The sequence below is a fragment of the Natator depressus genome, chromosome 13 (genome assembly GCF_965152275.1).
Source record: "Natator depressus isolate rNatDep1 chromosome 13, rNatDep2.hap1, whole genome shotgun sequence".
Taxonomy (NCBI): domain Eukaryota; kingdom Metazoa; phylum Chordata; order Testudines; family Cheloniidae; genus Natator; species Natator depressus.
Window position 1 is genome coordinate 32555859 of NC_134246.1, and position 16612 is coordinate 32572470.

General features: G+C 47.4%; 1 protein-coding gene across 1 annotated transcript; it reads right to left on the bottom strand.

Moving 5' to 3' along the window:
- Nucleotides 1–8131: 8131 nt before the first annotated feature.
- Nucleotides 8132–9067, bottom strand: LOC141997450 (olfactory receptor 10A4-like). Its single transcript, XM_074969831.1, has one exon. The coding sequence runs from the start codon at nt 9065–9067 to the stop codon at nt 8132–8134; it is 936 nt and encodes a 311-aa protein (XP_074825932.1).
- Between the last annotated feature and the right edge of the window lie 7545 nt (nt 9068–16612).

Consider the following 16612-nt stretch of genomic DNA (forward strand, 5'->3'; position numbering starts at 1 on the left):
GAAGGCATCAAGGGAGTCGGTGGACGCCGCCCAGAGGAACTCCGCCCGGATAAGTGAATGTACTGAGGATTGGAAAATGGCCCCACAGTCGCAGGACGCTTCATTGGCCAGCCTCCCCTCTCTGGTTTTATAAATGGCTGTTTTAGCTAGGGCTAGGAGGAGGTTAACCAGGAGATCCCACGACTTTGTGGGGCCACGGATGGGGAGTGTGTAAATAAAAAGGTGAGGGGGAAAGTGTAGCCAAAAGCGTAGTAAAATATTCGTGAGGAGCCAGAAAAGGGGCTGCAGCCTGGCACACTCTAAATATACGTGTGCCAGGGTTTCCCTCACGTTGCAAAAAGGGCAAGTATCTGGGATGGGGGTGAACCATGTCAAAAACACGCCCGTGCTCACAGCTCCATGAAGGAGCCACCAACTAATGTCCCCGACGGGCCTCGGGATAAAGGTGGAATACAGGCTGGCCCACCGGGGCTGCTCACCCTCCAGGGGTGGCAGTAGGTCCCGCCACTTTGTATCGGGGTGGGACACCGGGGTGTGGGCGTGAAGGGTGTGAAGCATGAGTGTGTATAAATATTTCCGTGGTGCGATTTGGAAGCTGACCGGCTGCAGTTCAGGCAGCCGGCTCGCAGTGAAAGGGTGAGGGGTTTTTTGGTATCTAAGGGGTAGGGGCCCAATTGAAAGGTCCGGCAGGCCTGGGGTAGAGGGTGGGTGGGGTGCGCCCTCGCCCAGGGCTCTGTTGAGATAAGCCCGAGCAGCGGGCGTCAAGGCGGCCTTCACCTCCTGAAGTACGCACCGGGGGGTACGAGGTCTGGAGATCCCCATGCACCGAGCGAGCGTCAGGGGATCCAGCCAGTCTCCCCGGTCGTATTCCAGGAGGTCTCCGACTCTCGTGACTTCTGCCAGGACCAAACTCTGGCGCACCAAGCGGGACTCCGCCACCTGCACATGGAGCTGGGGGTTGTGTAGCAGGGGCTCTGCGAGGAGATCTGCTCCCACAGTGGCCGCCACGGACCTGGTTGTTGAAAACAGTTTCCAGGTCTGGAGGAGGTCCTGGTAGAAGATCGGCAGCCTGGAGAGGTCTCACAGAAAACCTCTCAGAGAAAGAGAAAAGAGCTGCCGGTTGTATCGGAGCCCTTGGAAGCGGCGCAGGAAGGTGTGCGCCAATATGCTCCACGTCGAACTACCTGCACTATAAAGGAGCCTCTGCAGGGCCTGGAGGCGGAAGACATGGACCTGAGTGTGCAGACACTTCAGGCCCTGCCCTCCTTCCTTCAGGGGTAGATGAAGAACCTCAACAGGGGCCCAGTGCATTCCTGACCAAAAGAACTCTAGAATCGTTGTCCGGAGGTTGGTCAGGAAACCCAGGGCCGGGACCAGGGTGTTGAGCCGGTACCAGAGCGTGAACAGGATTAGTTGGTTAAGCACCAGTGCTCTCCCTCAGAGGGAGAGACATCGGAGTAGCCTCGTCCATTTCCGGAGCCGCTCTATCACCCCGCCCTCTAAATTTTGCCAGTTCTCCAGCGGGGAAGGGTGCGTGGCAGAAAGGTAAACGCCTAGGTAGAGCAGTGGACCCGCACTCCACCAGATGGTCTGAAGCGCGGGTGGGAGGGAGCTCACCTGCCGCCAGTCCCCCACCGCCAAGCCAGAGCTCTTGACCCAGTTGACTCGGGCGGAGGAGGCTGCCGAATAGATGGCCTGGCAAGCCTCCACCCACGCCAAGTCACCCGGGTCCTGGACCATGAGGAGTAAGTCATCGGCGTACGCCGACAGGACCAGCCGCAGCTCCGGCTCCTGCAGCGTCAACCTCCTGCGGAGGAGACAGAGGAAAGGCTCGATCGCCAGAGCGTACAGCTGGCCCGAGAGGGGGCACCCCTGCCGCACTCCTCGCCCGAAGCTGACCGGCTCGGTCAGGGTCCAGTTGAGCCTAACCAAACACTCCGCGGAGGCGTACAGCACCCGGAGAAAACTCACAAACTGAGGTCCAAATCCAAACGCCTGCAGAGTGCTCAGGAGGTACTCATGGTCTACTCTATCCAACGCCTTCTCCTGATCGAGAGACAGGAGGGCGAATGACAGACCATCTCTACGCCCGAGTTCCAAAAGTCTCTAGCGGCTCCAGGGGGAAAAACACCCCCCCCACAGCCTTATTCTTACCAGCTTAGGTTAAAAACTTCCCCAAGGTACAAACTTTGCCTTGGCCTTGAACCGTATGCTGCCACCACCAAGCGTTTTAAAAAAAGAACAGGGAAAGAGCCCACTTGGAGATGTCTTCCCTGAAAATATCCCCCTACACACCCTTTTCCTGGGGAAGGCTTGATAAGAATCCTCACCAATTTGTACAGGTGAACACTGACCCAAACCCTTGCATCTTAAGAACAGTGAAAAATCAATCATGTTCTTAAAAGAAGAATTTTAATTAAAGAAAAGGTAAAAGAATCACCTCTGTAAAATCAGGATGGTAAATACTTTACAGGGTAATCAGATTCAAAACATAGAGAATCCCTCTTGGCAAAACCTTAAGTTACAAAAAGACACAAAAACAGGAATATCCATTCCCTCCAGCACAGCTTATTTTACCAGCCATTAAACAAAAGAAAATCAAATGCATTTTCTAGCTACATTACTTACTAACTAACAGTTGTAAGGTTGCATTCCTGATCTGTTCCAGGCAAAAGCATCACACAGACAGACAGAACCCTTTGTTCCTCACCCCCGCTCCAGGTTTGAAAGTATCTTGTCTCCTTATTGGTCATTTTGGGTCAGGTGCCCGTGAGGTTACCTTAGCTTCTTAACCCTTTACAGGTGAAAGGGTTTTGCCTCTGGCCAGGAGGGATTTGATAGCACTGTCTACAGAAAGGTGGTTACCCTTCCCTTTATATTTATGACAGTTATAAACATACATGAGGACTTTTACAGACACATAAAGCTTACATCAAACACATCCAGCAATTACTGTGCAATAAAGCCCTGGACTCCCCATCAAACACCTGTGCACAAACTCACAAGTCAAACACATGAGCTTGATATTGCTTTTTGCATGGAAAATTCATACCTTTGTTATGTTATAGCTTCTTTTTTTAATGACCTAAAATAAAAATGAATTATTTAGATGGATGATGAGGTCATTGCCTTGAATGAATCTAACCCCCACGAAAGGGAAATTAACCAGAGATGGTGGTATTTGAGCTAAAGAGGAATCTCCCAAGACTGTCATTTTCTGAGCAGACCTGTCTTGTTTAAAAGCAACTTTTGGAAATGCCCCAAATTAAGGGCACTACTTTGTGACTTGCCCCCTCACTGTTCAGTTTGTGTCACTCTAAAGGTCCCAAAGGGTGTTATATGCTCTGATAGCCACCCAGCAGCATATTTAAATCCATTCACTCCCAATGGCTAGGGCCAGCTCAAAGGGGGCAGAGCTAAGGTTACTCTGCAGGGGTGGCATGTACCTTAATGCTTTGTTTCCTGCTCTTCAGAGATTGAAGTTTAGTCCCTGGAAGAGCGTGAGGCTGTGCTGGGTGCCTGAACTCTGCACCAACAAAGGTTTTGGGTGGGAATGTGGATTAGGGGAATTATTTTTTTTAGAGAGGGAGGTGCTCAGTAGTTCCTGTTGATAGTCCGGTTTGGTGCCTAACGCCCCTAGCTACTGTTGAAAATCCAACCCTGACATGTTCAGGATGAGTCAAGCTGGCCAGAAAATGGACAAGAAAAAAATCTTGAACTATTGTTGAATAAATACATAAATAATAAACAAATAAATTATGTGTCTTGTGGGGGAATTTTCAAAAGTGTGTTAGGGAGTTAGGAGCCCTGACTTTCAAATCAACGTATGTCCCTAATTCTCTTTGGTGCTTTTGATTCTCATCCTTCCCTCAATAATTTTTGCAATTAAAATTTTCTAAGAAGTTCTATTCAGCATTCACATTTTATTTTCACAGAAAATATCAGCTTTCCTATCCATCCACTCACCCACCCACCCATCCAGCCCCTTACCACTGCTGGGTGGAAAATAAGAATTGACTTTTATGAAAATGTTCAGTGTTTCAAAATTTGGTTTCAGGTTGCAATTTTCAAACCTTCCTGGCAAAATTTTAGTCAAAACTAATGTTTAGTTTAAGTGTTTTTGAAGAATCAGCATTTACAAATGAAACAAACATTTTATCAAAAAATTCTGGACCGGCTCCAGCCCATTATCTATCCAGCTTAAATTGCTTGTCGCTGTGTCACAGGAAGCTAGGACACTGACACACACAGGAGTAACTCCTTTCACATGCTCTCAGCGGGGTCACTTGCATGAGTGAAGTGAGTCACGGGCATCGGTTTTGTAGCACCAGAGCACACAAGATGACTATGGAGGCTCAGTCGGATGTGTCAGACCAGGCAAGCAAGTGCCCAACACAGGTTTAGCTTGACGGAGGCCGGTAATGTGCAAGGGAAGTTACACTGCCCATGGCCCCCTGGGTCTCTCAGCCGGGTCTTCTGAGACAGCCAGACTCCTGGACACAGATGTGTTCGTTTTCCTTGGCCTAAAGTGGGGGAAGAGATCGGTTGAAAAAAAAGAGAGGGTTTTACCTGCTGCAGGAGTGAAGATGAAAGAGGAGTGAATCCACACTCCCAGTAAGAGATTCTCTGCGGCCCTCTCTGCGCTTGTCGCCTTCCTGCTTTTGCCTTTTTTGGAAAAGACTTGAACGTCCTCAGCTGAAGAACTTTTCTGTCAGTCTGTCCCCACTGGCCTATATGCATTTGTTGCTGTGATCTCTCACTGTGTGACAGGGCAGAGGCCCTGGGGGACACGGTTCCTAACCCATTCTCCAAAAGGCATTGTTAGCAGTTTTAGAAACGGGCTCGGGCTGCCACCGGGGGACTTAGTCTCATTAGCTGTATCCGAGCAGCCTCAACACTAGTTCTAGTCACTTTAAAGTTACAGGGGCTGCATTCAGAAGTGAGAGGAGCCCGCCCCCAACAATCACCGCTGACCGGGACGCGCCAGTGACAGGGCTGTGGGGCTGAAACTTGAAGGCTCAGTCGCTGTGGGGCTGAAATTTGAAGGCTCAGGCGCTGTGTCGGAGGCACACAGTGGTTCTTATAGTTATACGTGATGGGAAGCCTCTTGGGGTGGGTCTGTGGGGCAGCAGTGGTGTGGGTCACTCACAGTCACTAACACACTGTGTTCACACTGGCATGGAGAGTTTGTGGGCCTGGCCCAATAAGACAGTAAATATGTGGCTAAACCTTGCCATGGGAATCATCCCACTGACTTCTATGAGACCAATCACATACTTAGCGTAGGCCCAGGCTTAGAGTCTGTGGTGAATCCTGGTCTATATTCTCTCTCTCTCTCTCTTTTTCTTCAAAGTAAAGCTAAGATTTTGTCACGGTTATTTTTAGTAAAAGTCACGAGCAACAAAAAATAATGGGGGCCGTGACCTGTCTGTGATTTTACTAAAAATAACCAGGGGGCAGGGCTAGGTGGGGGGGGGAAAGGAATCACAGCTGGAGTCCCATGGCGGGGGTGGGGCATGACCCCGGCTCCAGTCCCCTCCACAAGCAGCGGTGCAGGGGTGCACAGCCCCAGTTCCAGCCCCAGCTTCAGCTGCTGACAGAATTTGCTCGTCACAGAGGTCCGGTAAAGTCACAGAATCCATGACCTCTGTGACTAAATCGTAGCCTTACTTAGAAATACATGGACTGAACGCCCATGCTCTGCTCTCTGTGTAGGGGAAAATAATGGTGCTCCTAATTCCACAGCTGTCCTTTCCTCTGTATTTGGAGAAAGCAAAACTCCAGTTCAGAGCCCCTCAGCATTTGCAGGGAATGCTCAAAATCCACATTAAATGGTTTTGGCTCACCCCTGGAATGGTTTGGAGCAGTTTTGTTTGTTTGTTTTGCCATGGAAACTTTTGACAAAAATATTTTTTTCCACAGAATTTTTCAGCAGAACATGTTGGTTTTTTGTCATTTGCCCCCCCCCAAAACAACACACGTTGAGAACAAAAATTATTTCCGTTTCCTGTTGAAACCCCCCAAGGCAGATTGGAAAAATTTCAGCCTCATTTCTCAGGGCTCGTGTAGACAGTTTGCGGCAAGCCAGGGTATAAATCTACCCTTCACTAGTGTGACACACATGGAGTGTCCATGTAGACCCTGGTGCCGCGCACTAACATTCCCTAGTGCGCGTTAATCTACTCTTCTTTCAAAGCGCGGTGAACGAGTGAATAAAAATGCAACAAGGAGTTTGGTTCATTCATAGAATCACAGAATCATAGAAGACTAGGGTTGGAAGAGACCTCAGGAGGTCATCTAGTCCAACCCCCTGCTCAAAGCAGGACCAACCCCAAATAAATAATCCCAGCCAGGGCTTTGTCAACAACCTCCTTATAAAATGAAAAGCAGGGATGGGGAAGGGGGAAAAAGAAGAAGAAAAAAAGAAAAAAGAATGGAAAAGATAGACAAACTAAAAAAAAACCCCAAAATGGGGAAATGAAAAAAGAGAAAAGAGAAAAAAGAAGAGAGAGAAAGGGAAAAAATGTAAGAAGATAGAAAAGAAAAGAATTGTCTTGCTTCAGGGCTAGATGAGCCTCTGCCCTGGTCTCACTGAATGGACCCCCGCTCCAGGTGTAATGTCATGAGCCTTCGCCTCTCTGGTGAGGAATCGTGGGACTCTCCCACACCCAGAGTGGGTTCCTGGGTGACAGCACCGTAGGTACCAGCCAGGATCGCTCAGCAGGTCCGACTGGACTCGGTAGAGGTGTGTGTCCCCTTGGGGAGCTGTGACCTGCAGTGATAATAGTGACCCAAAACAGCCTGTTTAAAACAAAGTGTTGTTTAATCTTAACAGTAGAAATGCAGAACAGCAAGAGACAAGGTTTAAAGCCCCTAGGCAAGCTAAGCTTCCCTTAGGAACCTCTCAGCCTCTGGGGGGTCAGGAGGCAATTTTGTCCCATAAAATCAGGCTCTCCTCTAAATCAGGAAGTGTCTCTTTTGAAATCCCTCTCAGTCTTTTGATCTTGGGGAAGCTGGTCTGGGGGGGGAGGGATAGTTCAGTGGTTTGAGCATTGGCCTGCTAAACCCAGGGTTGTGAGTTCAATCCTTGAGGGGGCCATTTAGGGATCTGGGGCAAAAAGAATTGGGGATTGTGCCTGCTTTGAGCAGGGGGTTGGACTAGATGACCTCCTGAGGTCCCTTCCAACCCTGATATATTCTATGATTCTATGGTGGGTCCCCTATGGGCAGGTGGGTGGAGATAGCATATCACAGTTAATTGTCCTGCTGTTTGCAGAGGAGCTCTTATCTGAGTTACTGTCCATCTTCCTGGGTGCTTTCCTGAACACCCAGCTGTTGAATTAACTCAATATATGCATACAAGACTGCCTGTACAATATTAGATTTCAGACAAACACACGGCTCATACAGTATTCACAGATTGCAACCCTTAGAGCTCGCTTTAGCATTTATTTTATTCAGCAGTTACGCAAGGAACCTACAGGCCTGGACCTTGTAAGACAAGGGTATTCAATTTTTTTTTATTAAGGTCCAAATTTCTTGGTCAAGATGCAGACTTTAGAGAAACTTTTTTCACACTGCAATAACAATCATGCTAATAATAAGGGGGAAAAAAAGATTTCACAGCACCTGGTGGTGTGGATTTGGCCCATGGTCCTCCTATTGATTATAAAAGTTGCAACCCAGACTGTGGGCAAGAGGAGAGAGAGCGTAGCCCTTGTGTTGTGCCAGGATGATGGCCACAGGTGATGAGGAAGACAATGGCTGACATTTCAGGCTGTTCTGCAAGGGATGGATGTTCAGGTGGATATTCTGTAGTATCTGTATCTACCTCTCTGGGTTAGAGTGTTTGTAACTTGGCTAAATGTGTTAGTGAATTATGACAAATACAGAAGGATTTCTAAAGTGTGGGGGTTGCAACTGAACACATCGGAATTCCCAACTCCACAGCAATTTTAATAATACCAGGTCTGATGTTGGAACAAGAACCTGTGAATACCTCAGAGTGATGACTGAGAATTCTTAAATAATCAATATAATTAATATATGATTCATAGATTGGGCTACAAGGGGCAACTCCAAAACCATCAGAAGAATATGAAAATAAATAACCAATTTATTCCCCCAGTTTTCAAATGAATATTTTCCTGGCCATCACCCTTCTCAGAGCTTCCTTCACGCCCTTATTTCTCAGGCCGTAGATCAAAGGGTTCAGCATTGGGGACACCACTGAGTAGAACACGGAAAGCAGTTTGTCGGTGTTGAGGGAGTATCTGGATTTGGGCCTCAGGTACATCACGATGCCGGACCCGAAAAACAAGGTCACCACAATAAGGTGGGAGGAGCAGGTGGAGAAGGCTTTGGTCCTGCCCTCGGCTGATGGAATACTGAGGATCGCGTGGAGGATACGGATGTAGGACACCAAGATGAGCAGGAAGGGGACCATGATGAAGGCAACAGCAATGGTGTAAACAGCTACTTCGTTCCTGTAGGTGTCCACGCAGGCCAGCTTCAGCAGCGGGGGCAGGTCACAGAAGAAGTGGTTGATCCTATTGGGCCCACAGTAGGGCAGAGTGAATATGAAAGTTGTCTGCCCGACTCCCACCAGCAACCCAATGAGCCAGCACACAGCTGAGAGCTGGAGACACACACCTCTGCTCATCATGGCCGTGTAGCGCAGAGGATGACAGAGGGCCACATAACGGTCATATGCCATGGTGGCCAGCAGGCAGCACTCTGTGATCCCTAAGAAGGAGAAGAAATACATTTGCATGGCACAGCCCAGGAAGGAAATACTCGTGTCCTCGGAGATGAAGTTCACCAGCATCTTGGGGATGGTGGATGAGGTGTAGCCGATTTCCAGAAAGGACAAATTTCGAAGGAAGAAATACATGGGGGAGTGAAGGGCAGGGTCCACCACTGTGATCGTGATGATGACGATGTTGCCCACCAAGGTGATGAGGTAGAAAACCAGCACCAGAAAAAAAAGAGAAACTCGGAGCCCCAGGATGTTGGACAAAGCCACAAAGAAGAACTGTGTCATGGCTGTGTGGTTCCTGCTAGCCATGCCCTGCGGCAGTTTTCTCTCTGTGGAGACAATAAAATCATTCATGAAGTGGTCAAGTTGGATGAATCGTATACAAAATTTATCATATTGTCACTATATAAATCCATGGTATGCCCACATCTTGAATACTGCATGCAGATGTCATCACCCCATCTCAAAAAAGATATATTGGAACTGGAAAAGGTTCAGAAAAGGGTAACAAAAAATATTAGGGGTATGGAATGGCTTCCATATGAGGAGAGATTAATAAGACTGGGATTTTTCAGCTTGGAAAAGGACGACTAAGGGGTGATATGATAGAGGTCTATAAAATCATGACTGGTATTGAGAAAGTAATAAGGAAGTGTTATTTGCTCATAACACAAGAACTAGGGGTCACCCAATGAAATTAATAGGCAGCAGGTTTAAAACAAACACAAGGAAGTATTTCTTCACACAATGCGCAGTCAACCTGTGGAACTCTTTGCCAGAGGATGTTGTGAAGGTCAAGACTATAACAGGGTTCAAAAAAGAACTAGATAAACGCATGAAGGATAGGTCCATCAGTGGCTATTAACCAGGATGGGCAGGGATGGTGTCCCCAGCCTCTGTTTGCCAGAAGCTGGGAATGGGCGATGGGGATGGATCACTTGATGATGACCTGTTCTGTTCATTCCCTCTGGGGCACCTGGCATTGGCCACTGTCGGAAGACAGGATACTGGGCTAGATGGGGCTTTGGTCTGACCCAGTATGGCTGCTCTTATGTTCTTATATCTATTATCTCTGACACACCAATTTCCAGTGATGCTTCCGTTTGTGGATGCCCAGTGTAAGACACCCAGTGCTTGATGCTCTGGGGCACTAAAAAGCACAGCTCCCACATTAGAAAGCCAGGCTTGGACCCCAAAAACCCCGAGGCACCTAAAGCAAGCTGCCGGTTCTGAGCACGTCAGCCTGGATCTCCCTGTTCTGGAGAACGAGGCGAGATGTCCTCTGTCTCGCAGAGCGGGCTGGGCTTCATTTCCCTTTCCCCAGGTTACAGAGGCTGAGATCCCTGGCTCCTCTTTGGGTGTGTCTACACAGCACTTGGGCGCAGGCAGGAGTGAGTCTCCCAGCCCGGGACAGCAGACTCCGGCCAGTGGCCCCACCCACCTCCCGAGGCTTCAGAGCCTGAGCTCTGGCCTTGCCCATCACCTCACAGCTATTTTGAGAGCACTAGTACAAGCCCCAGTCTGCCAGCCCGGGCTGGGAGGCTGATGCCCTTCAGCACAAAGTGCTGTGTAGATGCACCCACTGGGGCTGGATCCTCCAAACCTTCAAGTGGTCCTGGCTCAAAGGCTTAGTCCAAAGTTGGAAATGGCTTCACTTTGCTCCACAGCTCTCGGTTTCACTGCAGACATGCTGGGACACAGACTCGTAGGGAGTGCACAAATACACTTAACCATACCTGTCTACACACTACCCACATGTCTACTGAGCCCCAGCAGTGGTCTCGAAAATGACTTATTCAGAGAACGCGCAGAAGCCAGCCAACAATTCTACAGCGTTCTCCCTTCCGTTCACTGCCCCAGCACTGCCTTGTGTCCGTCAAATATGCTTCATTCTCCTCTCAGGTCAGTTTTACACAATTGTAAATCAACTGTCTTCAATAAACTTACTCCTAATTGTCATCTGTTGACATGAGAGGAGAATCAGGCCCTTGGATAGTCAAGTGGTCTGCCTACCTAGTCATCCTTTCATATGCAATATCTGTCCATCAAATCATCCTCATCGTGCTTCTGTGTATACATTCATATGCAATTATCTATTGATCTATCTGTGCAAGAATTTACACTGGTGCACCTCACTACAGAAACTGAGCATGTATCTGGTCTCAGGCATACTTATTTATCTATACTTTCATATTCATAGGGTGACCATAAGTCCCATTTTGGCCGGGACAGCCCATTTCTAAGCCCTGTTGTGGCCGTCCCGACTTTTTTTTGGCAAAAGTGGGCATGTGTCCCATTTGCTCTTGCCAACTTGATCAGTTGGCAAGAGCAAACTTGACACATGCCCACTGTTGTCAAAAAGTGGAGTGCAGAGGAATGTGCAGGGAGGCGAGCGGCCATGCCAGCCCCGTGCAGAGTAGGAGGCAGGGCTTGGGTGATGGGAAGACAGGGCTCGGGTGAGCAGTGATGCCAGCCCTGCCAGGGGAGGGGGCTCAGGTGAGGCTAGTCTGGGGAGGGAAGGAGCGGGGCTTGGGCTAGCCCCACACGGTGATTTGTTTTCCCTTTGGGAAATATGGTCACCCTACATATGCAATATCCTCACTATCTATCTATCTGACAAGGTGGGCAAGGTAATATTTTTTACTGCAGTGGCTTTCAACCTTTCCAGACTACTGTACACCTTTCACGAGTCTGGTTTGTCTTGTGTACCCCCAAGTTTCACCTCACTTAAAAACTACTTGCTTACAAAATCAGAAATAAAAATACAAAAGTGTCACAGCCACGCTAGTACTGAAAAATTGCAAACTTTCTCATTTTTACCATATAATATATAATATATAAATCAACTGGAGTATATTGTACTTACATTTCAGTGTATAGTATAGAGCAGTATAAACAAGTCATTGTCCGCATGAAATTTTAGTATGTACTGACTTCACTAATGCTTTTTATGTAGCTTGTTGTAAAACTAGGCAAATATCTAGATGAGTTAATATACCTCCGGGAAGACCGCTGTGTACCCCCAGGGGTACGTGTACCCTGGTTGAGAGCCACTGTTTTATTGGAGCAACTTCTGTTGGTAAGAGATGGAACAGATTGTTCAGCATAAGTAGCAAACTCGTATTTCAAGGGACAATTCAAGGTGAAGTGGCCCATTAACACCCTTTCTGTCACTTGCCTGTATGAGGTCATTCGAGAGTGTAGGGACTGTCTGGTTTCACCCACATTGTTGCTATTGGGCATTTAGCGATTTAATGAACTCACACAGGAAAATGATAAAAGACAAAGGCCATGTCTACACTAGCAATTTGTTCCACCTTGTGTTTAGCTAGGTATGTTTCCCAGAGCTGAAGAAGAGCTCGAAAGCTTGTCTCTCTCTCACCAACAGAAGGTGGTCCAATAAAAATATCACCTCATCCATCTTGTCTCGCTAATATCCTGAGACCAGCATGGCTACAATGACACTCTATCTATCTATCTATCTATCTATCTATCTATCTATCTATCTAATCATTTTCACTGAGCACCCATTAAAACTGTACTTAGCAGCCCAGACCCTGATTACATTGTTTTCAGGAACAGAACTATGCTAAGTTCAGTGGGAGATGGTTGTGTAACTCCCTTATGTTCCTTTGGAAATTCCAGCTATGAATTAGAATTCTTTGTACTCTTCCTTAGTATAACACAACAGTCAGGGGAGAGAAAGAGCACACTAGTGGCTGACTCCCTGCTCCCTTGTACCATGTGTAGTCATTTATACCAGTGCAAGGTGAGTGCAAAATGACTCCGTATCAGAATTACCCTCTTGTATCGGCAGGTTCCCACACCCATTCACATGGAAATGACTACACAAAGGTACAAAGCAGAGGAGAAAAAGGACCCAGGTAGAGCTATGCACCAGTGTGCTTGGTTAAAAAGCAACAACATGCAGAAAAAATATTGACTTGAAAAAAATATTCTAATCTCATATAATCATGTGCTGTAAAACTTACGGGCAGCAGAGCGAACAGTGCATTCCCCAACTCTGAAGAGGCCACATCTCGAGGAGTCTGAGTATTTAAGTTCTTTTATGCCTCTATTGAGACAGGTTCCCTCGTGCATTGAATCCTTGCTACATCAAAGACTCAGAGATGAGACAAGGACTTTTTTTTTCCTTTGGCATGGAGAATAGAGGGTCCAAGTTTCCAGGGACAGCTGTTTTGAACAAAGGCTGGTGGATAATTTTTAATCAAAACTTTTTCCACTTGAAAATTGGGTTTTCGGTGGAGCGAATGCGTCAATGATAGGGTCTGGTTTGGGAGATGGGAATCCCAAAAACTTTTTGAAAATGGGACTGAAGTCTTTAACTCGCTGATTTTGAGCTTATTACCCATAAAGACCTTCACTATTTCTCTCTCTCCAAGGCCCATGTAGGAGTAAGCACTTCACAAGCGCCTTAATTTCGTTAGCCTCACAACACCCCTGTGATGTAGATTATGCTATTGTCCGCCGATTGCAAACAGGGAGCAGATGCATACAGAGATGTGGGGGGGTGGGGGGGGCAAAGGGGGCATCCTTGAAAAGGTATTTAAAAGCCTAAAGATGCAGAGAAGCACCTAGTGGGGTTTTCAAAATCAGTTAGGGAAGGGCCCAATTCACAAAGGCACTTAGGTGGCTGCCTACCACTTTAGGCACCTACAGATCCCAGATTTAGGCCCCTTGGGGATGCACAAAACTGCTGCTCAAGGGTCGTCAAATGCCGTTGGTGCCTAAACTCACTGAGCTCCTGCTTTTTTGCAGGAAAATTTCCCTAGGTGCCTCTGGGCATGTGCTCAGCAGCCCCAGGCCAGCCATCCTGACAGCTGAGTCCCAGGGCCCTGCACGAGCTGGGGGGAGATAGCCAGGCCTCTGCCTCACTTGCCCGCGGGGCCCAATTGGGTAAGCATGTTCAGAGCTCACCTACCGGATTGGTCCCATATAGGTGAGCTTACACAAGGTGAGGATGGGCTGGAGTATGGGGAAGAGGAGGACCTCCCTCATAACTTTTAGCCCAGTGGTTAGGTTATGTAGCTGGGGCATGGGATAACCATGCCTCAGGTGGTCCCCCTTCTGCCTCAGGGGGAGATGGGACTTGGACAGAGATCTGCCACCTCTCTGGTTTCATAGATTCCTAGGCCAGAAGGGACCATTGTGATCATCTATTTTGACCTCCTGTATAACACAGGCCAGAGACCTGCCCCAAAATAATTCCTAGAGCAGATCTCTTAGAAAAACATCCCATCTTGGTTTATAAATTGTCAGTGATTGAGAATTTGCTGCGACCTGTGGTAAACTGTTCCAGTGGTTAATTTCCCTCAATCTTACACATTTATGCCTTATTTCTAGTCTGAATTTGTCTAGCTTTGACTTCCTGCCATTGGATGGTGTTAGAATCTTTCTCTGTTAGGCTGAACAGCCCATTATCAAATTTGGTTCCCCCTGAAGATACTCTAAGGTAGCAGGTAGGTGCCTAAATCCCTTTGTGAATCTAGCTCCTGGCAGGATTTAAAAAATTCATCTTAACAGTGTATGCACGCAAATCCCTGTGAAAATCTGGCCCACAGAGACCAAGCCATTTGCCCCAAGGTCACACACAAAGTCCATGGTAGAGCCATACCTTGAACCTGGATTTCCCACCTCTGGATGTAGGATGTTAACCACTGTACTGTCCTTCCACCCAGCTGTTCAAGGACAAATTCAAGTCTTTTTGGAGTGTATGCTCTTCAGGGGCATAGACTGTGGATAACACTTAACAGAACGAGGTCCCAGTTCTGCAACCTTTGTCAGCTCCCACAACAACATCAATTAATTCCGAATGAATCTTTATTCAGGCAAGTCTGGTTGTGAACAAAGTTCAATTTTTGAAAAAATATTTCTGGGAAATGGTTTATGATATTCATCCTGATCAGTTATTAGTAAATGGATCAATCCAAGTCCTAATTACATTGTATAATTATATCTGTCTACTGGAGCCTGTAAAATTCCAAAGCTAATTAAATAAAGAAGGTAAATAGCCATTGGGAACAATTTTAATGGAAATTAGGCATCAAAATCTTTGACACGGCTTTTAAAATCTTAACCACAGTATAAATCACAAGCCAGACCCTCCACTGCTGTAAATCACAGTTACAGTGACTTCATGGGAGTGACGCTGCGTCACACCAGCGGAGGGTCTGGCCCACTGTCTCCAATGGATTGATGCCAATTTACACTGTTGGACTGTTGACTGAAATGGAGCTATGCTGGGAATCTGGCACTTTATTGCCAGTCAAAGTCCGAGGGTTACGAGTTTGGGGAGAATACGTTGCACTTCCCATGCAAATAGAGGCAGTGGAATCCTTTCTTTAAGTGCTGAACTCTGCCTTAAGGGCAGGTCTACAAAGGGAGTTAGTCAGGAACAGCTATAACTGGGGAATCACTGGCCAGGGGGGAGGGATAGCTCAGTGGTTTGAGCATTGGCCTGCTAAACCCAGGGTTGTGAGTTCAATCCTTGAGGGGGCCATTTAGGGATCTGGGGCAAAAAGAATTGGGGATTGTGCCTGCTTTGAGCAGGGGATTGGACTAGATGACCTCCTGAGGTCCCTTCCGACTCTCATAGTCTATGAGTCTATGAGGGGGCAGCACTGTGGACAAGGATCTGGAGGTTCCCATGGGTCACAAATGCAACATGAATCAACAGTGTGATGTAGTTGCGAAAAAGGCTAATCTCATTCTAGGGTGTGTTAACAGGATCGTCGTATGGAAGACATGAGAAGTCATCGTTCTACTCCACTCAGCACTGGGGGAGGTCTCAGCTGCAGTACTGTCTCCCATTCTGGGTGCCACACTTAAGGAAAGATGTGGACAAATTGGCGAGAGTCCAGAGGAGAGCAACGAAAATGATCAAAGCCAAGGGAGGCTGTGGAATCCCTGTCATTGGACGTTTTTCAGAACAGGCTGGACAGATGCCTCTTGGGGCTGGCCTTGGTTTATTGGTCTTGCTTCAGCACAGGGGGTTGGACTTGATGACCTGTTGAGGTCCCTTCCAGCCCGGCATTTCTATGGTTCTAACTCTCCCTGTGTGGACATACTGTGGGATTTTCAGATGTGCCTAGGTGTCTAATTCCCATTGAAATCAACAGGTGTCTTACCTGAATCCTCAGGCACCTAAACACCTTTACAAATCTGCCCCATAATCATCCCTTGTCCTGATGGACAGCAAACTCCAGGTTACTGCAGTCCATGGAGGGCAAATGCAGCATGTGGAGTGATAGGCACTTGGTGGATCTAGTAACTCCTGAACAAGGATTCAATGCTGAGGATGCAGCTGGAGTACAACATGGGATTGCCTTGTCTGTTAAATCTGGGAGGCAGGAGGGGAGGGGCATGGACCAACTCTGCAGCTAGTACTAACTTGCACAGCTGCACTGATTCAAATGGGGTTATGTCAGTTTACACCAGGTGGGAATGCGGCCCAGGATAGTAGAACCTCAGAGTTACGAACACTAGAGTTACAAACTGACCGGTCAACCACACACCTCAATGGGAACTGGATATACGCTATCAGGCAGCAGCAGAAGGGAAAAAAACCAAAAAACAAATACAGCACAGTGCTGTGTTAAACATAAACTACTAAAAAAATTAAAGGGAAAGCAAAATTTTTCTTCTGCACAGTAAAGTTTCCAAGCTGTACTAAGTCAATGTTCAGTTGTAAACTTTTGAAAGAACAACCATAACGTTGTGTTCAGAGTTACGAACATGTCAGAGTTATGAACAACCGCCATTCCCGAGGTGTTCGTAACTCTGAGGTTCTACTGTAGTTTTCATTTTTAAATCCCTCACGCTCCCTTTTTGGCT

What these genes read in the sequence shown, in the direction of transcription:
- LOC141997450 (XM_074969831.1), bottom strand. Translation starts at nt 9,067, where the DNA reads ATGGCTAGCAGGAACCACACAGCCATGACACAGTTCTTCTTTGTGGCT.